Source organism: Vipera ursinii, assembly GCF_947247035.1.
Source record: "Vipera ursinii genome assembly, chromosome: 9".
Classification (NCBI taxonomy): Eukaryota; Metazoa; Chordata; class Lepidosauria; order Squamata; family Viperidae; genus Vipera; species Vipera ursinii.
The window spans coordinates 20,706,630-20,732,957 of NC_139523.1; the positions used below are offsets into that span (position 1 = coordinate 20,706,630).

Here is a 26,328-nt window from a genome sequence, read left to right on the forward strand (position 1 = left end):
CTTCCGCCATCAAAAGACCCAAAAGGGTCTTTTGTGAAAAGTTGGGCTTCTGATATATTGTTTTAGTTAAAAAATGCAGATAGAGGCAGATCTGGTCGAATAATCAATACCCTTGGTTGATGAAGCCCAAAATATTCCAATATCTCACTTGACAGCTCTCTCATTTGTTAGGGGTGGCCAATTTCAGCTTTTCTCAGCACCAGATTTGGGGTTTAACAAATGTCTGTAAAAATCGCTCTTTTTCTTTTCTTTTTTTTTAAAAGAGCAGGGTAACCAGCCGCCACAACCTTCCTTTTCCCAAAATGGTATCTCAAAGCTGCCTGGTTTTCTGCACCAGGTTCTTGCCTGTTGCCCTCAAAATAAGTCCAAAATTTGCTTTTTTTCCCATCTGGAAGAAGGACTTACAGTGGGTTGCCGTTAACAGCGCAAGTCAAAACCAAGGTGTCTCCTTCCCTCATGATTCCCTGAGGAGGATGGATTCTCGCTGTGGGAGAATCTAGAAAAAGAAAGGAAGAAAGAAGAACAGTAATAACAATAATACCCTAATAATAATCTGTATATAATAATAATTTTAAAAAACCCATACCAAATTTGTAGGCCCCCTGCCTCTCGAAGACCCTGACGATGCCTTTCCTTCGCTTCAAAAGACGCAAACTCTTCAAGAACAAGAAGATGCAAACTATAAAAGCAAATTGTTCCTTCAGATGTGGGAATGCCGCAAGCCTGATCTGACGCCGACGCAAGTTTAAAATTACCTGCAGGTAGCCCTCGAGTTACCGCCCTAATGGAAGAACATGCCCATCACGGTTGTGAGTCATAAGAGTCATAAAATGGATCGGTCACATCACCAATCCAATTTTACGATCTTCTCTACTGTATGTGGTGCCTGTTAAGCTAATGTGGTGGCGTTAAGGTGAATAGGGCGGTCACTAAGCAAATGCCATGGTTGGCAAGCGAATCTATTGCAAGTGCCGGTTTGGCGACAAACTGTGGTAAACTATGGTCACGTGACCACGGGATGCTGCAAAACGGCCATAAACGCCGCCATTTTGTCGAGCACCTGAGGTAACATGACTGGGGGGGCGGGGGGGCACTGTTGGAACTTCTGATTGGGGTCATAAGTCCCCTTTTTGAGTCTGTTGCAATGCCGAACTGTCACTAAGTTGTAAGGCGAGGACTACCTGCACTCTCCTGGGTAGCTTTCCTTTAACAAGGATTGTCAGATTTAAAGACGGCGGCAGAAGTTGGCTCCCCTCAAAAAATGTTCAGGCTAGCCCAAAGTGTTTCTGACAGCTCACTGAAGGAGTCTCTTTGTAGCCATTGTAGGAGGGAACTACACGGATGCAAAAAAAACTAAAAAGTTGGGAAAAAAAATAAATCAGAGTCTGATCGTCCCTTTTCCGACGTACCGACTGGAATCAAAGGCAAGAAGCTGGAGGGAGCTGCAGCTTTTGTGAGCTTTTGAATCCAGTGTGTGAGTCGGAAAAGGTGCTACTGGTTTCCTTCTGATCTCGGGAAGGAATCCTGGCATCCCTCTCTGTGACAGCCTCTCAGATATTTGACGAGTTGTTCTCCTTGTTCCTTTAATCTCTCTTTCTGCTCCTCTGACCATCTTCTCTTACTCGTCTGAACTAGTTCCAGATTGCCTCCCCCCCCCGCTTTCTTTTTTTTTTTTTTTGTCTTTTTGGACTCATATCACCTGGCTCTCTCAGATGTCTGTCTCTAAGACGCTCCCTCTGCAAGTTCTTCTCCACAAAAGATGCACAGCCTAGCCAGAAATTCCCCACTCTCTAGCTGTGCAATTGATCCGTTTCCTAAAATATTAACTTTGCATTTGACTCCTCCAGCCTCCCAGTTACTTTCTGCCCCTTCCCAGCAGATCAGGATCGTTGCAAATTTTATTTCTGTCTCCTAGAATATTAGCTAACCTACCCAGCCAAGGGTCACCTGCAACTGATTAGCATTCCCTCTGCTTTCTCATCAAACTGATTAAAATGCTGGAGAGCCAGGGCTGAAAGTGGGGGGGCAGCCTCACTCCCCTCTGGTGAAGAACCTTCTCCGCACTCTTTGACCTAAGATTTTCAGGCTAGCTATCTGTCTACTTCATGTCACACCACCCAGCCTACTCTTAACTGCTTTGCTAATCAGACGGTGGTAGAGTGTACTTGTTCAAATGCTGCTTCTGGTTTTCTCAGAGGCATCTGGTTGACCGATGGGAAAACAGGATATTGGACTAGATGAGTTTTTAATCTGATCTAGGAGAGCTGCTCTCGTTGTTTATTCTCCAGTTTAAAATGCTGGAGTATTCTACTACTAGTGATGTTTATCTGTCTGTCTGTCTGTCTGTCTGTCTCTCTCTCTCTCTCTCTCTCTCTCTCTCTCTATCTATCTATCTATCTATCTATCTTCTATCTATATCTATTTCTATCTATCTATATCTATCTATCTACTATCTATATCTATCTATCTATCTGTCTATATCTATCTATCTACTATCTATATATTTCTATCTATCTATATCTATCTATCTATTTCTATCTGTCTGTCTGTCTGTCTGTCTATCTATATATCTATATCTATCTATTATCTATCTATCTATCTATCTATCTATCTATCTATCTATCTATCTATCTATCTATCTATCATCTATCTATCTTATATATTTCCTTTCTTTACATGCTGGATTTGTAAACCAGTAACTTCTATAGCCAAAAGTGTGAACGTTTTACATCACTATCCCCTCAGAAACTTCATCCATCATTAATGGCTTAAAAAAAACTACCTGCTAGTAGGCAGAATGGAAGAATAAAAAAAATTCATACTAAATGCATAACGTGGAAGCTGTTTTTCAAACACAGCTCCCAAAGTGGAACAGCTAAATAAAATGTTTATAAGCTAAGAATTAATATCAATTTATGAGGGGGAAAAACCCCAATTTGTATGAAAGACTTGCAAGATGAAGTGGTTCAAAAATCTGGAATTGTATGGAACCCAACAACATGGATCAGGTGACTCTATCAAAAGCTTAAGGATCCTTTTCTTGGGTCCCACGTCAATTAGTTGGTGGGGCTGAGGTAAAAGATGGGCGGTGATCAGAATGAAATCTTGGTGGAACATCTGTCCTCTGTAAGGCCCCCTAACTTTGGGGTATCTATTTTTGTCAGCCCTCACAGATAAACCAAACAGGAAACATGACTAGAGTAACTAATTCTACTTTAATAGAATTTTGCAAGTCTGAAAGCACTTCAGACTTTTTAACAGCTTATCTGTTAGGTCAGGTCCTTGCTTCGTTTCTTCCTCTGACCATTAAGCCAAGGAGCCAATAACTGTTGCCTCCTTCATTCAAAAAAAGACAGAAAATGGGGCAAGCAGGATGCAAAATGCAACGGGGCTCCATTTCTTGATCTCGCTAACCTGAACCTGGCTTGCAAAATCTTTCTACCTCTCCTACCCCCCTCCCTTCCTAGGGAGCTCCAGTGGTCACTTACATTGTCCAGTGGTCACTTACATTGTACATCTAGCACGTACTGCGTCTGCTTCCGCTGACCACGCAGTGCTGGGTGGATGGCTTCGCACGTCACAATGCTGCTGTGGTCCTTGCGATCCACCCAAAAACGCACCATGCTGGTGATGCTGAATACTTTCCCATTTTCCTGCTTGCTGCTTGTTCCTGAAATACACACAAACAGCATACCAGCCCCGTCAAGTAACCCCCAGCAAGCACGTACAACTCCCCTTTAGATCAGGGGTGTTCAACCTTGGCATCTTTTAAGATCTGTGGGCTTCACCTCCCAGATACGTATTATACGGATAATCTCAACAACTGACTCTGGGTGGACTCAAAATAAAAACAATTTAAAACATTACAAAAGTTAAAATAGAGAATGGACAAGTGGCATCAACCCGCTAGCCTAACTAAAAAGATGGTCCCTGCACAAACTCAAAGCCCAAGGGCTAAGGACCTGTTTATTTATTGGAGAAACAGCTGCTGAATCCATCCCAAACTGTAAGATGGGAAAAGAGGAGGAAGGAAGGAGGGAGGGAAAGGGGAGGAGGAGGAGGAGGAGGAGGAGAGGAGGAAGGAGGAGGAGGAGGCGAGGAAAAAGAAGGAGGAGGAGGAGGAGGAGGAGGAGGAGGAGGAGGCGAAAAAGGAGGAGGAGGAGGAGGAGGAAGAGGAGGAGGAGGAGGAGGAGGAGGAGGAGGAGGAGGAAGAGGAGGAGGAGGAGGAGGAAGAGGAGGAGGAGGAGGAGGAAGAGGAGGAGGAGGAGGAGGAGGAGGAGGAGGAGGAGGAGGAAAAAGAAGGAGGAGGAGGAGGAGGAGGCAAAAAAGGAGGAGGAGGAGGAGGAGGAGGAGGAGGAGAGGAGGAAGGAGGAGGAGGAGAGGAGGAAGGAGGAGGAGGAGGAGGAGGAAAAAGGAGGAGGCGAAAAAGGAGGAGGAGGAGGAGGAGGAAGAGGAGGAGGAGGAGGAGGAGGAGGAGGAGAGGAAAAAGAAGAAAAAGGAGGAGGAGGAGGAGGAGGAGGCGAAAAAGGAGGAGGAGGAGGAGGAGGAAGAGGAGGAGGAGGAGGAGGAGGAGGAGGAGGAAAAAGAAGGAGGAGGAGGAGGCGAAAAAGGAGGAGGAGGAGGAGGAGGAAGAGGAGGAGGAGGAGGAGGAGGAGGAAAAAGAAGGAGGAGGAGGAGGAGGAGAGGAAAAAGAAGAAGAAGGAGGAGGAGGAGGAGGAGGCGAAAAAGGAGGAGGAGGAGGAAGAGGAGGAGGAGGAGGAGGAGGAGGAGGAGGAAAAAGAAGGAGGAGGAGGAGAGGAAAAAGAAGAAAAAGGAGGAGGAGGAGGAGGAGGAGGAGGAGGAGGAGGAGGAGGCAAAAAAGGAGGAGGAGGAGGAGGAGGAAGAGGAGGAGGAGGAGGAGGAGGAAAAAGAAGGAGGAGGAGGAGGAGGAGAGGAAAAAGAAGAAGAAGGAGGAGGAGGAGGAGGAGGAGGAGGAGGAGGAGGAGGCGAAAAAGGAGGAGGAGGAGGAGGAGGAAGAGGAGGAGGAGGAGGAGGAGGAGGAGGAAAAAGAAGGAGGAGGAGGAGGCGAAAAAGGAGGAGGAGGAGGAGGAGGAGGAGGAGAGGAGGAAGGAGGAGGAGGAGAGGAGGAAGGAGGAGGAGGCGAGGAAAAAGGAGGAGGAGGAGAGGAGGAAGGAGGAGAAAAAGGAGGAGGAGGAGGAGGAGGAGGAAGAAGAAGAAGAAGAAGCAGTAGTAGTAGTAGTAGTTTCACTTTTCATTCAAGGAGTTCCATCCAGGATGAAGCTTCTTAGATGAGGAGTGAAATTTCTTCTTCTTCTTTCTCAAAAAATTGTTCAGTTACCTTTAAAAAAAAAAGCACTTTTGAGACAAGTATGACCTGGATGACTGAGAATATCCATAGACATGTACGGTGGGAAGTATCCTCCCTCATCACCCAAAGCACCTGGAAGACGTCAAGTGAAAAAATAAGATATTCCTTCACTTGGAATTCCAAGTTGACTTTGGGCCAAACGCCAGCCGACGAAGAAGTGCCCGGATCCTGTTTCCCAGGAAGTTTATTTGTTTTATTGGTTATGTGGTTTCTACAGGGGCCCATTTGGAATGGTACCTTTTATCTCTTTCCGGTCCCGGTACCAGCGCAGGGTGGCCGCAGGGCGTGACCTCGGAATGCTGCAAGTGAGTTCAACTTCTCCTCCTTCTACCGCCTGTTCCTTCACCTCCACCAAAGGACTGTCTGGGGGAACTGGAAGAAGAAAACGCAGGCAAATTATCGGTCCTTGCCTCCTTCATCTCACATCCCCCTGGTTGAATCCTTCACCTATTGCACCTAAACTGCCTCCAGTGCAGCAACTTCCTTAATTGATACTTCAACTGCTAGAGATTGTGGGCGGAGATGACTTCACCCAAGCTTCTCGATTCCGAGAAGGTCATTTTACAAAGGAAAACAAGGACTTAGCCTCCTGCCATGGAGCTAAGAAGAAAAGCAAAGACAGAACCTAGAGGTAGGCATGTATTTCTGAAGATAACAAGGGTTTACTAAATCCCTTGACCTCTATTTGTTCCTTCCAACATTCATACTTGCAAAATCAGATTCATTTTTTTTTTAAAAAAACAGGATGTATAGTAAAAAGTATAGGTAAAGGTTCTCCCGCACATGCGTGCTAGTCGTTTCCAACTCTAGGGGCCGGTGCTCATCTCCGTTTCAAAGCCGAAGAGCCAGCGCTTGTCCGAGGATGTTTCCATGGTCATGTGGCCGGCATGACTAGACGCCAAAGGCGCACGGAACGCTGTTACCTTCCCACCGGAGTGGTCCCTATTTTTCTACTTGCATTTTTACGTGCTTTCGAACTGCTAGGTTGGCAGAAGCTGGGACAAATAACAGGCTCTCACTCTGCTATGCGGCACTCGGGATTCGACCCACCAAACTGCCGACCATCTGATCGACAAGCTCAGCATCCTAACCCACTGAGCCAGTTTGTTTAATTTGCATCAACGCTTCCACTGATGTCCTGCTAAGGAAGAATCCTAATCTCTCTCTCTCTCTCTCTCTTTGAAGATTATCTGTTCCCCTTCCGCCAAAGGCTGACCTTGAGAAATGATCACGTTTTCTAATAGTCTTTAGTCTGGCAAGTTAGGTAGATTCCTGAAACTGTGACTTTCAGAAAAGCTACAGCTCAGCGTCAAAGCACATGTTCGGCAGGCTAAAGATCTTAGGTTCAGTCTCTGAGCATTCCTGAGGGGGATAAAGCAGACGGCTCTGAAATTCTGGACATCCACTGAAGCCTGTCTAGACAATCGTGTGCTTGAATGTCCTTTGCACCAGCAGCTTTCAAGACATACCTGATTTTTTTTTCCCTTTGGGTCGGCTGCAGTCTGATTTAGAGGAGTGAATTTCAGAGGGTTGACCCAAAGGTGCTTTTTCAGGAAGCAACTGGACTGTCTTGTTTTTCTTTGAAGATGCTTCGTTTCTCATCCAAGAATCTTCTTCTGCTCTGACTGGATGGTGGGCAAGGGAAGGATTTGTGTTCCTTGCAGACCGCTGGTCATTTGCATTCTTTTGGAGAGTCGTTGGGGCCGCTTGGAGGTGTATGTGTGTCTGCTGGTTTGAAAGAGGGGTCAAAGAGGCCACTTATGTCAACACTGAACAGTCCTCTCTCAGCAGAGGGGGAGGGATGCGACATCATCTATCTCCAGTCTACAACACTTTCGGCAGTTCCATTTGCACCACTCCGGGGACCTTGAGGACACACATAAACCTCCAAGTGGCCTCAATGTCTCTCTTAAAAGAATGCAAGGGACCAGCTGTCTGCAAGGAATATAAATCCTTCCCTTGCCCACCATCCAGTCAGAGCTGAAGAAGCTTCTTGGATGAAGAAGGGAAACATCTTCAAAGAAAAACAAGGAAGTTGCCTCCTGAAAAAGGGGACAACCATGACCTGGATGACTGAGAATCTCTACAGACATTTAGAGCAGGGGTCCTCAAACTCGGCCACTTTAAGACTTGTGGACTTCAACTCCCAGAATTCCCCAGCCAGCATGGCTGGCTGGGGAATTCTGGGAGTTGAAGTCTATAGGTCTTTAAAGTTGCCCTTGTTGAACACCCCTGAGCTAAACAGTGGGGTACAGCATCCTCTTCTGATCTTATCACTTCCCTCCTCTGTCTGGATCGTAATAAACATTATCCTATCTTGCCAAGCCACTTTTTCATTCTTTCATACTTTAACAAAGTCCTTGGACAAATATAGGCTGCCTCCTGCTCTTTCCCACATCCAAAGCAGGGTGACACATACCCAGGACTGTGAGGATGGCAATCTGATGGTGAGTGTCTTCTGTATACAGCTGACAATAGTATCCACCTTCATCTTCCAGACGGGCATTGGACAGCACAATGCGGACCTGTTTTTGGGTGAACTCCGCCAATTGGAAACGTTCGTCCTTCAAGGCTGTAAGGAGCGGAAGGGAAATGCCTCGGTTGTGGACCAATCAAATAAACAAGGATCATCTTCCCCCAGGTCACAACCAGCCACAGTCACAGTTCTGAACACTCCTGGTTTCCAGCCCTGGACAACAATGTAGATCAACACGAAGGGACAACAAGAAAGTAGATGACCCACTTTCCAGGTGCTGGCTCAGTCATCCCATCTCCAGCCCACAATTCGACACCTTGAAGACTAGAAACAAGGTTACCTCGTGTGCCGTTGAAGAAGAGCGTCTGCCGAGATGGATTCTGGATCACCACGATGGAGCCATCATATTGGTGTAGCTTGCAATTGATCTCAGCCTGCCCGCCTTCTGCTACTGTCACATTCTCGGCTTGGACTTCCTGGGTTCTAGCTAGAGTGAAGAAGAAGAGAGAAAGGTTTACCAGCCCTAATTCCTGAGGAAAGAACATCTGGCCAACATCAAGGAAGAAGGCCTTACTGGGTGGACCTGTCCCTAGCAAAAAAACACCCTCTTGCAAAGGCTATAGTTGATGGACATCAAAGTAGCTTTGGAAATTGCGGGCCAGTGAGAACTAACTTAAAATAAAGATGAGCAAGCTACATCCCTAAAGAAGTCACTTATTGCAACTTCAAGGGTGTTCTCCAAGCAAACCTCAGAGGGGATCGGAAGATGAGACAGAAAACCGTGCTCCCCAACTTCGGCTGCCATACCCATGGCATGGGTCCGGAATACCTTGGGGAGCACCTGCGGCCGGCATCAACTTCCCTCCGCCCAATACGCTCCCACAGAGAGGGCCTCCTCAGGGTGCCACCGGTCAAAGAATGCCGACTGGTGGCCCCCAGGGGGAGGGCATTCTCTGTGGGCGCGCCGGATCTATGGAACTGTCTTCCGGTTGAGCTCCAGATGGCGCCCGACCTTCGCTCCTTCCGGTGCGATCTAAAGACGTATCTTTTTGAACAAGCTGGCCTGGCCTGATGGGAGGGGGTTGGGTTTTTATTACTTTTAAATGCGTTTTAATCTATCTAAGAGTTCTGGGCACTTGTTTAATCTTTTTTTAATTTTTGTATTCTGTCTTTTTAACATGTATTGCCCTGTTCACCGCCCTGAGTCCTTCGGGAGAAGGGCGGTATACAAATAAAATTAATAATAAAATTAATAATAATAATATCTGGGTTGCAAAATTCTCCCTGGCCATTAGATGACTGGGGAGAGTAAACGTTCTTTGCTATCAGTAGTCCAGGGGTAGGCAACCTTGGCTCTTTTATGCTGGCTCAGGAATTCTGGGAGTCATAAAAGAGCCAAGGTTGCCTACCCTTGGGCTAGTCAGTGGCTATACAGTATTTTCGCACAAATATGGTTGACCTAGCCTTGCCACTCGGGTGTGTTCGTGTGTTTGCATGTGTGTTTATTATAATTTTGTCCCAATAGAGGAGAATATTTGCAGCTCAGGGTTGTAATGAGGGGTCCTGGATGCTAGTGCTGGTGACTAGCACCGATGACATTACCTAGTTTGGGTAATGAAAAGTCTGCAAGAAAACAAGCAAGCTCAGAGAGCACCAAGGACCCTTTATTATAATGTTGGCTTGTTTATGTCAGCCGTCTAGAACTATTCATCTGCCTAACTGCTTTATGCAGACTATAATCTGAACGATAATGGTCAGTGGCCAGCAGGTGGAAAGCCTTGCCTAGCAGCTAAGAGCCGTAGGAAAGGCTGGGTGATCTCCTTCTACTCCTTTGAAGCTTGACTAATAGTTCTTCCCATCCTCAGAAGTCAGCTTTATTCCACAGAGGCGTAAACAAGAGGACATCGGAGTAACACAAAAACCAGCAAAGTAAAATGTGAAAAGAGAAGGGCATGAGAGGTGTTGTTGGAGAATCCCTTATAGGAACAGCTTCATCCAAGGTGTGTGGATTACAACGCATAAAAAAAACAGCAGGTTGCATGGCCTCAATATAGACAATTCGGTGACTGCACGCAATTTTTGGAAAATACACAGCACTTCACTGAACCCAGTCCCCATTGGTGCCATACAGGTATTTACATCTCTTAACAATCCCCTTTCCCTGCCGGTAGGACACCACACAAAATATTAAACACTTTTATAAACAGCACAGAGGCAAAAGGCCCCAAGTCAGTGTTAGAACTGTGTTCTTCCCACAACATGCTTCAGCCATGTTAAATGAATGCTAAATAGTAGAAACCTCCACGCTAATAAGGCTTAACGCGATTCCAAGGTTCATCGGTATTATCCACGATAAACGCCAAGAGCCACTGTATACAACCTTGCACAACCCAAACTCGAAATAAACTGAGCTTTATATCTGTGACTTATTTACAGTCTTAATGGCATCACTTTCCACTCCGTGCATTTTAAAATTGGGGAAGGTTTGTGTTAATTAAAAACTAATAGAATAGAATAACAGGTTATCTATTCCATTCCATTCCATTCTGCATTCTACTCTACTCTACTCTACTCCAGTCCAGTCCAGTCCACTATTCTATTCTATTCTATTCTATTCTATTCTATTCTATTCTATTCTATTCTATTCTATTCTATTCTATTCTATTCTATTCTATTCTATTCTATTCTATTCTATTCTATTCTATTCTATTCTATTCTATTCTATTCTATTCTATTCTATTCTCCTTGGTGGAGCAGTGGGCTAATGCCTCCTTCAGTAACACCAGCTGCCTGCAATTAGTGCAGGTTCGAGTCCCACCAGGCTCAAGGTTGACTCAGCCTTCCATCCTTCCGAGGTAGGTAAAATGAGGACCCAGATTGTTGGGGGCAATTAAGCTGACTTTGTAATAATGCCGCTTGGGTGTGTGTGAAAGCCCTAATAAGCAGGCATATACATAGAATGAAGGCTACTGCTAAGTTTGTAAAGCCGCCCTGAGTCTTCGGAGAAGGGCGGGATATAAATGGAATTAAAATAATTTTAAAAAAAATATTCTATTCTATTCTATTCTATTCTATTCTATTCTATTCTATTCTATTCTATTCTATTCTTATTCTCTATTCTATTCTTATTCTTATTCTCTATTCTCTATTCTACTCTATTCTTATTTCTTATTCCTTATTCTTTATTCCTTATTCTATCCTATCCTATCCTATCCTATCCTAAATATGGGGACACAAAGGTCTATCAGAGAGGATGTGAGAGATAGTGCTCTGATAGAGGAGGACTTGGAGTGATGGACTGTAGGTACTCCTTGACGTATGACCACAATTGAGCTCCAAATTTTTTGCTGCTAAGTGTGAGACATTTGTTAAGTGAATTTTGCCCTATTTTACAACCTTCCTTGCCACACTTAAGTGAATCGCTGCAATTGTTAAGACAGTAACCCGGTTGTTAAGTGAATCTGGCTTCCCCAGGGACTTTGCTTGTCAGGAGGTTGCAAAAGGGGATCACATGACTCCAGGGACAACGCGACCGTCATAAATACGAATCAGTTGCCAAGCGTCTGAATTTTGATCATGTGACCCTGGGGATGCTGCAATGGTCGTAAGTGTGAAAAACAGTCGCTAAGTCAATTTTTTTCCAGTGCCCTTGTAACTTCAAATGGTCACTAAATGAACTGTCATAAGTCGAGGACTACCTGCAAGTGGCAAGCGTTTTTCTAAGCAGCAATCAAATTGGAGAGAGAGGATGAGCAGGCCCATTCCAAGGCAAGGGATGTGATCTTTGAGCGTTTAGTATGAAGTTGGCCCCATCAAAAGTGTTTATCCAGCATCTCAAAACCAGGCACAGAATTCTGCCTGAAGATAATCCCCTCATGACATTCAGAAGGACTCTTTTTTTCTTTCCCAGGTTGCATAAATTATGCATCTGAGTGGCAAAGTTCCTCACTTTAAAATGATTACACGGTGTCGATTATTCCTCCCCCGTTTCACCCCGTATCACATCCTCACATCGGTCAACCACAGAATTAAAAGTTACTCTAAGGCATCCATACCCGTCACCATCTGGGTACACCAGGAGACAACAATCGATGCTGGTCCAAGACACTTTGAAGGGCGCCCAATTCTGATCCTGGCCTTACAACCTCGACTTTGTGGATGTGTTTTTTTCGTGTTTAGGGAGGTCTCAAGAGAAATACGGGGTGTGGGGGGCGGGGAGAGCAGAGATGAGAACAAAAAGCCTCACAAACATCTCACAGGTGCAAGGACAAAAGAGCACACACAGGCAAACAGCATACATAGACAGGAAATGTCTCCGCAAAAAAGGCTGTCTCTCTCCTCCACCATGGCCCAGATCGTCAGGGTGTAAATTCCAGGATGCCACGTGGTACCCATACTGCTCTCCCACCAGGCCACTCCGAGATAGGCAGCACATGAGCAACGCCCTCCTTGCTGGAAAAGCACAGGCAGTCCTTAACTTGTGACAGTTCACTTAAGCGACGGTTCAGAGTTACAACGGCACTAAAACCGTTTCTCATGACTTGTTTTTCCACACCGACAACCATTTCACATGATCCAAATTCAAATGCTTAGCAACTGACTCCTATTTATGATCGTTGCTGTGTCCCCTTTTGCGAACGTCCCATAAACAAAGCCAACGGAGAAGCCATTTTCACTTAACAGTTGCGGCCAGAAAGGTGGTCAAATAGGGCAAAACTCAATGAATGTCTCACTTAGCAGCTGAAATTTCAGGCTGAATTGTGGTCATAAGTTGAGGACTATCTGTACAAATGATACCCCTGAGGGAAGTTGCACCACGCTCTCTTTTTCCCTTCCTGGGTGTTTCATCCTGCACCTCCAACAAGATGCTTAATGTCTACAAAGTTGACGCCACCAAATCTCCACTACACAATGCGGTCGTGAGGGCACAGATACAACCCCAAGTTGCCTCAATGGCTCTCAAAGATTGTTAAAACCAGATGACTGCGAAGAAATACAATCCTTCCATTTCCCACCCCCTCCCCTTCCTGTCAGAACTACTTCTTCCATCCTCATCATCCAGTCTAAACTGTCACTACTCATCCTTCCATCTCCCCCCACACACACACACACACCATCCAGTACAACTGATGAAGTTTTTTGGGAGGGAAGCGAAATGTCTTTTTCTTCTTCCTCAAAAAATTCAGTCCAGTTGCCTTTCCAAAAAACCACTTTGGAGAACAAGATGCTCAGTTCTCCAAAACAAAACCCTTGGAAGTGTGGAGCCCACACAGCTTTTTCTGCCACGTTTCCCAGAATGCAAAGAGTCTGGAAGCTCCAAATTGAAGCTCTGGGCTTAGATCTATCAAATTCAAGATTACTTTTGACATGTATTTTTTCTGGCTCCAACAGGAGAGGAGTAAATTCCCAAACAATTAGGGACAGTTCAGGCTTTACCTGATGTGGTCAAGAGGGAAATTCAGTGGCATCCCTTGGAGAAAAACCCCTCACTATTATCCAACCCAGGTTCAACTATTCACACCCTGCCGAGCGTACTTGAACTGTTTATAGGGGGTGACACGCTGGGCTTTGGTCCATCAGCACAGAGAAGACCACCAATTCTTGGGAGAACCAGTAGCAAACTGCTAGGAATTTAACATTACAGGTTGTCCTCAACTTACAACTATTTGTTTTGAGACCGTTTCAACTTACAACAGCATTGAGAAAAGTGACTTACGACCAGTCCTCACACTTACGACCATTGCAGCATCCCCATTAAAATTCAGGCACCTAGCAACCAGTATGTACTGTATATACCACAGGTTCCAGGGTCACGTGATTGTCGTTTGCAACCTTCCCAGCCAGCTTCCACCAAGCAAAGTCAGTGAGGAAATTGGATTCACTTAATGATGCTTTGTGACTCACTTAACAGCCACAGCAAAAAAGATTACACTCATGAAACAACCCACCTTGCTTAACAATAGAGATTCTGGTCCCAGTTGTGATCATAAATCAAGGACTGTCTGAATGTTATAGCCTCCACTTTGAAATGATATAGAACAGGTCTTACCTTTTTCTTTAATCTGACATCTTTTTTAGGTTTCATTACCATATTCCCCCCCGGGTCTTCTGTTCTCAAGTCTAAGCATACCCAGTTCCTTTGATTTTTCACAGAATTATAGAGTTGGAAGGGATCCCAAGATTATCTAAACCAATCCTTTGCAACGTGTAGGAAAACCAATTAAACCTTCTGTGAGGAGAGGCTGGCAGAGATAGCAAAAAAGCTAGACTATTCCGCTTTGAACAGATCTCACTGCCAGGAAGTTTTTTCCTGAGATCTGAAGGAAATTCAGGTCACTGCAAACTCACACCTGTTGTTTCTGGACCTAGTTTCTGGGGCTAATGAAAAATAAAAATAATAAAAAAACAAAAAAAAACAATGAGGACAATTAACCAGTGGAACAGCTTGCCTCCAGAAATCGTGGGCGCTCCACGTTTTTTAAGAAGAGGCTAGCTAGACAGTCACTTGTCTGAGATGGCATAGGTTCTCCTGCTTGAGCAGGGGGGCTGGACTAGAAGACCTCCAAGGTCCCTTCCAGCTCTATTCTATTCTAATTGCTTTTGACCATCTTCCAATGTTCCTATTGCTTCACAGGCCTTAATTTCTACTTCCTGCTTATGATCATAGCCGGAACTCCCATCGCTAAGCGAGGCAGTTGTTATGTGAGTTTTGTCCAATTCTATTAGGGTTTCTTTGGCCAGGTTTGTTAAGCGAATCACTGCAGTTGTTAAAGGAATCATAAACTCAGTTAGCGAATCCAGTTCCCCCTGGGACTTTGCTTGCTGGGAAGCTCAGAAATGACCCTGCAATGCTGCAACCATAATGAACATCTACCAGTTGTCAAGTGCCCAAATTTTAATCACATGACCATGGGGAACACACTGATGGTTGTAAATGCGAGGACTGATCCTAAGCACCATCATAACTTTGAACAGCCGCCAAACGAATAGATGTAAGTCGAGGGCTACATGTACTTGGACATAAATCCACCTGTCCAAAAAGAAAACTAAAAGAGATTTGTCAAAAGGTAAAAGCCCTGTTGAGCATCTCATATCTCACCTGAGAAAAAAGCTCCATTGTCTCTTTAATAAAGAAATGAAAGCAGAAGGGAGAATTGAAAGGGTAATGGCTGGGTAGAAGAGGGGAGGGAACAGGGGAAAGGTATCTCTGTGGAGATAAGCAATGCAGAGGTTCTACTCTAGTGTAATACATCCAAGATGGTGAGACTCTAGAAAGAGGGCAGAGAAGAGCAACAAAGATGATCAGGGGACTGGAGGCTAAAACATATAAGGAACGGTTGCTGGAATTGGGCATGTCTAGTCTAATGAAGAGAAGGACAAGGGGGGACACGATGGCAGTCTTCCAGTATCTCAGGGGCTGCCCCAAAGAAGAGGGAGTCAAGCTATTCTCCAAAGCCCCTGAAGGCAGGAGAAGAAGCAATGGATGGAAACTAACCAAAGAGAGAAGCAATCTAGAACTAAGGAGAAACTTCCTGACAGTTAGAACAATTAACCAGTGGAACAACCTGCCTCCACAAGCGGTGAATGCTCCAACACTGGAAATTTTAAAGAAGAGATTGGACAGCCATTTGCCTGAAATAGTATAGGGTTTCCTGGCTGAGCAGGGGGTTGGACTAGATGACCTCCAAGGTCCCTTCCAACATTATTGTTGTTGTTGTTTGTTGTTGTTGTTATTTCCTCTTCCTCTCCCAGTCCTGGTCTCCATCACCTCCTTCCAGCATCCAACATTCACAGCCTGCCTGGAATGCCTGGGGAGACATGCCCACCATATGCTTCTTGCTAAAGTTAAGACACGAAAATGCCTACCCATCCATCAGGGCACCATGCCAGAGATGGAGGAATTAACCCGGCCACCACAAAGGATCTTCCAGAGCCCTAGAAGTGACGGGAACAAATCCAGGCCAAAGACCACCAAGACCCGGCTCCGAGAAAACTGGGCACCACTTTCAGACAACGATGCCCGGGGCCTGGTTGCCCAGCCTGGAACAAACCAACCTTCCTGAACCAGCGCTAAGCGGTTTGACCTGAGATCTCCTCTGCAGAGTCTCCCTTCTTTTTCCAGCAACTTTGCCCACATGGCAGACCCAGAAGAGAGCCAAAGAGACAGCACAATCGTTACACGTGAGCAACACTCCCCTCTGATCCATCCCCAACAGCTCAGGCCAGCTTGGGTAAGGAGCGCACGTCCATTTTTAAGGGAACTGCAAAGGAGAAAAACGTCCAAAAGATTGCGCCTCTCGGAGACAGATGCTCAGCAAAAAGAGGGCTGAAGAGATGGGGCAGGCAGGGGAAAGGAGTAGCTCTGTCCAAGTGATATGTCTACATTGTCTCTGCCTTGGGAATAAGCCCACGCGGGAGCAGAGGAGAGGAGGGTGGGTAGTTTTCCTTGCTGGACTGTCCAGACCCCCTCCGAGAAACCTCTGGAGCGGCAAGATCTTGCTGCATGAAGCTCACTGCAAGGCGGACGCATCCGGCAAATAGAGCTCCATTACCTGAACTAATAAATCTGTCAAATTTTCTCTGGGCTGATTTTAAGCGCTCTTGATCAACACACGCTCCATTCCGCAACAGCAGGGCAACAATTCATTCACGACGGTTCTGGCTGAGCTACACCAGCGGAGAACGTTAGCCTGCGGCTGCGTTGAATGCAGCTACTTGCCGGACCTCCTGAAGAGAGAAAGAATGGCCTTCAAGCAACCAGGCGGAAACGTCCTTGTATTTAAAAAAAAAGAAAGAAAGAAAGAAAAAAAGGAATATTGTTTCATCCCCCTGGGTCACCATCCTTGGCCAACCAAATGTCAAGCCACAAGATAACCCAGCCTAGGCATGGGGGAAATAACACCGGGCTTTTGTCCACTTAATAGCATGACGGGAGAATAAATCGGAGAAGCGGAGCCAGAAATTAAAAACAGCAGGAACGGATTTGGTAGGAGAGAAGGGCGGAAGGTGGAAAAAGCATGGAGATTTCATAGCTCTTTTTCCACGAGGTTCACATCCTTCCTTCCTTCTTTTTTTTTTTGTTTCCACGCATAAAGATGAGAATACAGAGAGTCCTTGACTTACCACCCCAACTGAGCCCCAGATTTCTGCAGCTACCCCAGACCAAAGTGAGTTTCGCTCCGTTTCACAAGCTTTCTGACCACAGTTCTTGAGTCAATCACTGCAGTTGTTACATTAGTTCGCACGGTTGTTAAGTGAATCAGGCTTCCCCACTGATTTTGCTTGTCAGAAGGTCGCAAAGGGGAATCGCATGACTCCAGGACACGGCAACCATCATGCGTCAGTCACCCGAATTTTGGTCACGTGACCATGAGGATGCGGCAACGGTCGCAAGTGTGAAAAACGGTCAAAAGTCACTTTGTCCCGTGCCGTTGTAACTTTGAAGTGTCACTGAATGAACCGTTGTAAGTTGAGGACGACCTGTACTTTAAAAAAACGGTATTTCTCAATGGAGGCTAAGCCTGCCTTTCACAGAATACTCGACAACCAAATTAATGGGAAGGTCTTCTGTTCATTTTGAAGCAGGAGACACCGAAGGCCATCAGTGCCACATGAATGATCCATCAGTTGCACAAATAGATATCTTTGTTATTTCTTCTTCATTTATATCTAAGAGTGAGCAAGATGACAACCAACACAGAAATTTCTTTTCACAGAAATTCAGTTCAAATAATGTCTGCTCTTTTCCTCGCCAAAAGCTGAGGAAAAAAACAGCAACCCAATCAATGCGAATGCTTTTTTTAAAAGTTTGTTTATTCATCCTGAATAAGTTTAACATGATTTTGGCAGACGGCAATTTTTTATTTTTCACAAAAGCAGTTTTTTTTTCCCCCTTTGTTCTCCTCGTCTGAGTTTCCTTTTAGGTTGTGAATTTTTAGAGTGTTATTCTGAGGAAAGGAGCGCTGTGATTTTTTATTAAACCGTAAGCCATTCTAGGAGATGTTTATTTTTATTCTTGGGAAGCCAATTTAATCTAGTGGTTAAGGCACCAGACTAAAAACCAGTCCCACCTTTGGCATGAAAGCCAATTAGTGACAATCACCAGGAGACTGGAAGTTCTAGTCCCATCTTAGAAAAAAAAGCTAATTGGGTGACTTTGGGCCAATCACCAGGAGATGGTGAGTTCTAGTCTCACCTTAGGCATGAAAGCCAACTGGGTGACTTTGGGCCAATCACCAGGAGATGGTGAGTTCTAGTCTCACCTTAGGCATGAAAGCCAACTGGGTGACTTTGGGCCAGTCAGCAGGAGATGGTGAGTTCTAGTCTCACCTTAGGGATGAAAGCTGGCTAGGTGATTTTAGGCTAGTCCGTCTCTCTCAACCCAACCCCTCTCAGAGAGTTTTTGTGGGACAAATAGGAGGAGAAAGGAGTACTAGGTATGTTTGCCACTTTGAGTTACTTAATAAACTAATAAAGGTCAGACCAAAGGTCAGACGAAGGAAACCAAGCAAAATGTGAATAAGAGTGAATAAAAATATTCTGAGCAAGAAGGCCTGCCATTTCACAGCCTAGAGCGGTGCTTTTCAACCTTAGCAACCTGAAGATGTGCGGACTTCAACTCCCAGAATTCTACAGCCAGCATGGAATCTTCTAGGAAGTTAGTAAGTCGGTTGTTAACTGAAACCTGCCTTCCTCGTTGACGTCGCCTGTCAGAAGGTCACAAAAGGGGAAATCACGTGATCCCGGGACGCTGCAACTGTCACAAATACAGGACAAATGTCCAAACGGTTATAAGTCAAGGATGACCTGTAATTAGAGGTGCTCAATGAAAGCAAAGCCTGAAGAAAAACAACGGGCAGAAGTGAGATGGTTTTGCAGAGTCCCACAGAAATGGACAGAGTTATATGGTCTGGTCTAGGCAGAGTTACCTGATCTGAGTTGAGGGAAGGGCATATAAAGGCTGTAACACACTTTAAAAAATAAAATAAAATAAAATAAAATAAAATAGAATAAAGCAATTATTCATTTGTTGTGTACACTGCTGTAATCCCAAAGGAATTCTGGCGGTTTTTCAACAGATACGAAAACAACCCCGGTAATTTAGCAAAGCAACGGTTAAAACGTCACGCAAGACAATGAATTCCGTTGGGATTTATGCGGGGGAATATAGGCTGATGGGTAAACAGTTCCTTCAAGGCAAGGGCATCTGCCATTTAGTATTTGTTTTCTTTCTCTCTTGGGTCATATCAAGTAGGAACAGCAACAGAGATTTTCACGCTAAATTAAAAAAAAAAAAAGCAGAAACGGAGGCAAGATGCAAACCCAGTTCTACCCTTCAAAGTCTTCAGCATTCAGCCTGTCACCACATATACCGCCTCCTGCTTCAATGTAAGATGGAGAGAAGGTTGTTTGCAAGGCTCACCCCAGAGTCAGAATACAACCAAATGACAGAATTGGAAGGGACCTTGGAGGTCTTCTAGTCCAACCCCCTACTCAAGCAGGAAACCCTATTCCAGTCCAGAAAAATGATTGTTCAATCTCTTCTTAAAAGCCTCCAGTGATGGAGCACCCACATCTTTTGAAGGCAAGCCGTTCCACTGATTAATTGTTCTCACTGTCAGGAAATTTCTCCTTAGCTCTAGGTTGCTTCTCTCCTTGATTAGTTTCCATTCTTGATTAGTTTTCCCAGAATGAAGGGGGTTTTTTTTAATCCTCCCTATATATCTACTGGCTTAATGCTGGGCAATAGATGAACTCAAGCAGAAGTCCCCAACCTTTCGGGTACCAGGGACCGGTTCCATGGAGAAAGGTTTTTCCATGGACCGGAGGGTGCCTGGTTTTGTGTACTGCCTGCATCTCACAGATGGGGCTTTGCTTGTTTGTGCGGACCAGTTGCTGGCTGGGGACAGGGCTGAAGAAAATAGTAAGATCTACTGATCTTCTTCCTGCTCTCTGCAACTTGTGATCTTGGCTTAAGACCTCGGATCACCGCAAACCACACATCAAAACAATCTCAATCAATGCATGAAAAAGAACAATGTTTGAAGGAGAAGAAGAGGAGAACAGGACTTTTACAGCTCTCATTCTCACTCCAAAGGGAACAATGGGTCCTGTTCTGTTCTGGGCCTCGACTCCATCCATCATTGGAAACGTTGGTTGGGCAACTGGCATCACAATTGCTGCCGAGGCACACTCTGGCACCAAAAGTCAACTCCCTCTTGCAACTCACTTCTTGGACTTATTGTGCATTTTGAGCTCCGAAGGCAAATCAGATACACCAAAGACCCCCATAACGTCCCTCCTTTTCACTGGCAATAACATCTCCTGAAAGCTACTTCTGGCTTCTGCTGATGCCTGATCTCCTACAGCAGGGGTCTCCAAACTTGGCAACTTGTGAACTTCAACTCCCAGAATTCCCTAGCCAGCATGCATGGCCGGGGAATTCTGGGAGTTGAAAGTCCATCCATTTTTCAAGTTGCTGAGGTTGAGAAACACTGTTTTGCAGGTGAGGCTAAGATTAAGCAAAATTAAGCCTCTGTTTTTACAGGGGCACAACTGGAAGAGATGCACAGGCTGCCTGCTGTTCTATAGCTCTTCCTAGCCTTTCATGGAGGGTGGGGGGGGGAGAGAGAGAGAGAGAGAGAGAGAACAGGCTTGGGGGGAGGGGTCCCTGGCCAATAAGCATGGTAGAATCAAGAACATCCAAATTCAGTTGGAGAAAATGAGGCAGAAGACCAAACACATCTTTTTAATACTTTGACTGCAGTAGCATCCCTAGCTATATAGACCATTCACAGCTGTCTCTGGGATGTGCCATGCTTATAAAGATCTGGCAGGCATCCTTCGACTTTAATGGGCCTTGGAAATTTCCCTGGATTAAGACCATCTGTTGTTCTTGGCCAGGCGATCTGGCACTCAATGAGCTTTAGATAGAATCCACCATGATTCATGGGGCAGATCTGCCTGGGACAGGTGCAAGGGAACCCATAAGAAGAAAAATAGCAATATACTCTGATGTCTACAATGATGGAATGTACCTATAGGTAGTTCTCTACGTACAGCCCCAATTGAGCCCCGAATGTCTGTCTCTAAAAGAGACAGTTGTTAAGTGAGTTTCACCCTGTTTGATGACCTTCCTTGCCACAGTTGTTAAGTGAACACTGCAGTCGTTAGTAACAAGGTTGTTAAGCAAATCTGACTTTCCCCATTGACTATGCTTGTCAGAAGGTCGCAAAAGGGGACCCCGGGATATCACAGTGGTCATAAATAGGAGTCCATTGCCAAGCACCTGAATTTTAATCACATCACTACGGGGCGCTGCAATAGCCATAAATGTGAAAATGAAAAAAAAAGTCACAAGTCACTTTTTTCAGCGCTGTTGTCACTTCTAACGGTCACTACATGAACGTAGCTCAAGAACTACTTCTGGTCTGGATTCCCAGGAGGGACGGGTTGGATTCCAGAGGACCAAGAGGCAGCTAAGTTTAGTCTGCTTGTGAGGAAGCAGGTCAAGGTAATTCCTCCCTAGAAGTTCTCAAACTATATCTTTTATGAAGCAAGTAATTGCTCTAGTTGACCAAGATTTCTGTCTGTAGGGGAGGGGCCACTCAGAAGTAACCCTCTCTTTCTTGGGTTTTGCAGCTTGACAAAACCCACCAAAGTCACATCTACAAAGCTAAGAACCTCAGCTAGAATCTCAATCCTCCTTCAGCACCCTGCATAAAAAATGTACGGTAGGGTTCGCCTGGTGCAGTTCTGCTGCAAAACAGTTGATTGCAAAGGCTGAAGTGAAAATCAGCAGGCAATCGAAGATGTCAGCTCCTGTGTCGTGAGAGAAGAGCCCTCTGCACGTGCTCAAGGCCATTGTCCTTAATGAGGGGACAATGGGGCACCATTCTAGCACCTGAAAATAAGGTTGAAGGTTCACAAGCAGGTTAAGTTGTTTGTGGAGGGAAGAGCTTGGCTGGTTTAATAGGACAAAGCCAATTGGCTCTCCACTTCAGTAGCATAATTGCACAGGAACGTTCCCACCGCCACATATAATATGCAAATAGGGCATCATCAAAACAAAATAAGAGGAAATGATAGCTTTCAACAACACCTCTCATTAAGTTATGATTCACCATTCAGATAAATGTCATTGTTTTTCCCCCTAACAATGCTTCCTGCTGGATATTGCAAAATTAAAGGGAAGAGCAAAATAATCTCCAAAGCCATCCAAAATGGCTCACCACCTGGGACGGGCCACATAGTGAGCCACAATCAACAGCAAGGAAGTTGGGCACATAAATAACACCTGCACTCTGTAGCCTTTCACCAGCCATCCTCCTATGTATGGTTTTCCAAGCCTAATTTTCTAGGCTTTCTCAGTCTTAAGTAAATTTAAGATGAGTGGACTTCACCTCCCAGAATTCCCTAGCCCAGGGTTAGGCAGCCATGCTGGCTCAGGAATTCTGGGAGTTGAAGTCCATGAGTCATAAAAGAGCCACGTTTGCCTACCCCTGCCCTTGCCAATATAATTTAACTTGTGAAGACTGCAGCTCCCAGAGTTCCCCAGCCAGCGTGTTGCCAAGTTTGAGGAACACTACCCAGGTCCTAAGCCATACAGGACTTTAACAATGGCAACCGGCAGCAACTATTTTGTGCACTTAGAATAGAATAACAACTTTATTGTCACCTTGAATGTAGAATAATCGGCATACATTAAAATGAAATTTTGTTGCATACAGCTCTCAAAGGGTCACCACCTCTGATATACACTACATAAATATGACAAAAATAAATACAGTATTAGGCATACACCCACATATATTATATGACACACTTGTGTGAGAGAGTGTTTATGTGTGCCTATCAATCAATCTTGATTCCTAATGATTGCCTGGGCCAACTATGGCTCCTTTATCACCTGTGGATTTCAACTCCCAGAATTCCTGAGGCAGCTATGTGGAGTCAAGAATTCTGGGAGTTGAAAGTCCACATGTCATAAAGGGGCCATAGCTGTCTATCCCTGACCTGGACCAATCCATGCAGTTTTCTTGGGAAGATTTTAGGAAGTGGTTTGCCCTTGTCTTTGTCCTAGAACTGACTGACCCAAAGTTATCCAGCTGATGACAGTTCTAGGGCAGGACTAGAACTCACAGGCTCCTGGTTTTTAGCTTGATACCTTTAATCACTACCTCAAATTGGCTACTTTACAGACTGTGCTTCCGCTAATCAATCAGACAGATGAACTTATTACATACGCAAGCCTTCATTTCCATCTTTTCTCACGGGTGCTCTGTTCATCACTCATTTGTTTTTGTTTTTTAATCTGTGTTGTAAACAAAATTTCATGCAAGTTCATCCATCAATGAAAATTGCCAAATGAAGGGGTGAGGACAACCTATTTACTTTTATATTCCTTCATTTCACATTTATTGGAATTACATTCCACCTGTAATTTTGCACTAAGGTCGTCCTTGGCTTACAACGCTAATTCAGCCCAAAATTGTTAATGGGGTTTCGCCCCATTTTACGGCCTTTCTTGCCACAGTTGTTAAGTAAATCACAGCAGTTATTAAGGTAGTAACACAGTTGTTAAGTGAATCTGGCTTCCCCTTTGTCAGAAGGTCACTAAAGATGATCACATGACCCCGGGACACTGTAACGGCCTAAACAGGAGCCAATTCTCATGTGTCCAAATTTCGATCATGTGACCGTGGGGATGCTGCAACTGTTGTGTGAAAAATGGGCATAAGTCACTTTTTTCAGTGCTGTTGTAACTTCAAATTATCAGTACAGGAATAGTTCTAAGTCGGGGGCTCCTGTACTCAAGGTGCTTTACACAAAGCACCTCCCTCCTATTTTCCCTATAGCAACAAGAAAACAACTGGCCAAAAATCATCCAGCTGCTTTCCACGCTTAAGGAAGGACTAGAACTCAGAGCTTCCTAGATTCTAATCCAGCACACTCACTACTGCACCAAACTGGCTCTCTAAATTTTAAATGCCAGCCACGGTTAGCTCATGAAACCCAAGCTACTTTAACTTTGCAAGGGCTTTTCTCAAATAATAATTGTCTGATTTAGCCTTCCCAACCTGGTGTTCCTCAGAGGTGACAAACTACAAATCCCAGAATGCCTCGCACCACAGAAAAGCTGCAACCAAACTGGGGCATAACAATTTCACTCTGAAGTTATGATGATGGGGTTATCCATTCAGTTGTGTCCAATTTTTGGTGATTCTATGGGCCGGGTCTCTCCACATTTTCCAATTTTGTACTATTTCTTTTGAGGGGTTTTTGGTTTATGCTCTGGCTGGTGTCAGCTTTGATGGCCTTCATCCACCCTTTTCTTTGACGGCCTGGTTTCCTTTTACTGCTAACTCTTCCCAACATAATTGTTTTCTCCAGTGGCTATGGAGATTCTCAGTCATCCAGCTCATGGTTGTCGCAAAGATGCTTTTTCAGAAGGCAACTGGCTTCTTTTGTTTTTCCTTGAAGACGTTTCGCTTCTCATCCAAGAAACTTCTTGTTATAAAGGTTTCAAAGGGGGGGGGACAGCAATTCCTTCAGATGCTTAACCACCCCAATTGAAGAAGCTTCTTGGACGAGAAGCGAAATGTCTTCAAGGAAAAACAAAGGCAGTCCAGTTGCCTTTTGAAAAAAGCAGTTTTGGGACTTTCTCCAGCGAATTCCCCTTCGTGGCCAAAATAAGTGAGATGCAGTTTTGTGATTTGTCCCTCCAGTGACATATCTGGTGTTACGAGCTCCTGTATTTGCTTGTTAGTCACCTTTGCTGTCCAAGGAATTACACAGCCGCCTTCTCCAGCACCGCAGCTCAACCCATGGAAAAGCTGCAACCAAACTGGGGCAAACAATTTCACTCTGAAGCCAAGCCTGCAATAATTTAACTCTGAAGCTAGATGTACTGCATTCAATTTGTACCCACCATTGCATCCTCCTAGAGAAATCCACCGGTTTCCATCAAGAATTAGAGTAGTTATATTCTCCAGGATTTATGTACCAATTAGAGGAATGCAGCTAGTGCTGCTTGCCAACTGAACAGGACTGACAAGAGTCTTTCACTAGATAATCCTATAGAATAGAATAGAATAGAATAGAATAGAATAGAATAGAATAGAGTAGAGTAGAGTAGAGTAGAGTAGAGTAGAGTAGAGTAGAGTAGAGTAGAGTAGAGTAGAGAATAAAGGGGATAGGATAGGATAGGATAGGATAGGATAGGATAGGATAGGATAGGATAGGATAGGATAGGATAGGATAGGATAGGATAGGATAGTTTATTTGGCCACACAAGGAATTTGTCACCGTTGCACAAGTTCTCAGTGTATACACAAACACAAAGTGATAAATCATAAGATACCAATAGGAGGTAATAGGAAAGATGAGAAGGATAATAGTGAGACAGCCCTATTACATGGGTAAATATCCTTAGGCATAAGACAGAACTGTGGAAATTAGGTGTTTAGCAGAGTGATGGCTTGGGGTGGAGGGGGACCATCTTTCTGTCTGGTTGTTTCGGCATGCAATGCCCTGTAGCACCTTCCCCAGAGAAGGGGTTGAAACAGTTTATGTCCAGGAGGAGTGTGTAGATATATTTTCTGACCCCTGCAGTCTACAGGTCCTCATTGGAAGACAGGCTGGTTGCAATGGTTTGTCTCATTGTAGCTTTTGCTACTCTTTGCTGCTTTTTTTTTCTTCCGTCTGAGGTTGTGTGACATGATAGCAGTGTTCCAATATCTGAGGGGCTGCCCCAAAGAAGAAGGAGTCAAGCTATTCTCCAAAGCGCCCGAAGGCAGGACAAGAAGCAACGGATGGAAACCAACCATGGAGAGAAGCAACCTAGAACTAAGGAGGAATTTCCTGGCAGAACAATTAACCAGTGGAACCACCTGCCTCCAGAAGCTGTGAATGCTCCAACACTGGAAGTTTTTAAGAAGAGACTGGACAACCATTTGTTTGAAATGGGTTAGGGTTTCCTGCCCACTCTTCCAACTGTGTTATATCTGTTCCTGTCCGCTGATCTCTGCTTGGGATTTCCCCTCGCAGAAACATCCTGGATGTACCAAGCTACTTAAACAAGAGTCTGTCTTTGAGGACACTCTGCAATTTGCAGGGCACAGCTTGTGCATTAAAGAAAAAGCAAGACCTTGGGCACGCAGGGAAGAAAAGCAAAGGAGAACTCAAGCTTGAAGTGTTTTTCTCAAAAAACCAAGGAAGCAAAGAGTGCATTGTGCACCGTTCTGGTCCATTTCCCTTTCAAGAATCCTGTTAAAGAAACCCTTAAGAAAGGGAGATGAAAGCAACAACAATTATTAAGGTTTCAAAGGGGGGGGGGAAGAAAGCACCAATTCCTTCAGATGTTTATCCACCCCAAACGATGCTCAGATTTTTATTGCCTTCAGTTTACCAGACACCAGGTGTGCCCTCCCCATCTTTCCCAGTGTGACTGGGAGAGTAAATGAGGAAGGAGGGGTGGTTTCTT

General features: G+C 44.9%; 1 protein-coding gene across 1 annotated transcript in view; it reads right to left on the bottom strand.

Annotated features, from left to right (window-relative positions):
- Positions 1-26,328, bottom strand: part of CADM4 (cell adhesion molecule 4) — a 131,931-nt gene that overhangs the window by 6,240 nt on the left and 99,363 nt on the right. Inside the window, exons 2-6 of the mRNA XM_083369393.1 lie at positions 8,185-8,331; positions 7,788-7,940; positions 5,606-5,740; positions 3,509-3,670; positions 406-496 (exon numbers count right to left, since the gene is read on the bottom strand). Of these exons, the coding sequence (XP_083225519.1) occupies positions 406-496; positions 3,509-3,670; positions 5,606-5,740; positions 7,788-7,940; positions 8,185-8,331 (688 nt within the window). The remainder of the gene's footprint in view (positions 1-405; positions 497-3,508; positions 3,671-5,605; positions 5,741-7,787; positions 7,941-8,184; positions 8,332-26,328) is intronic.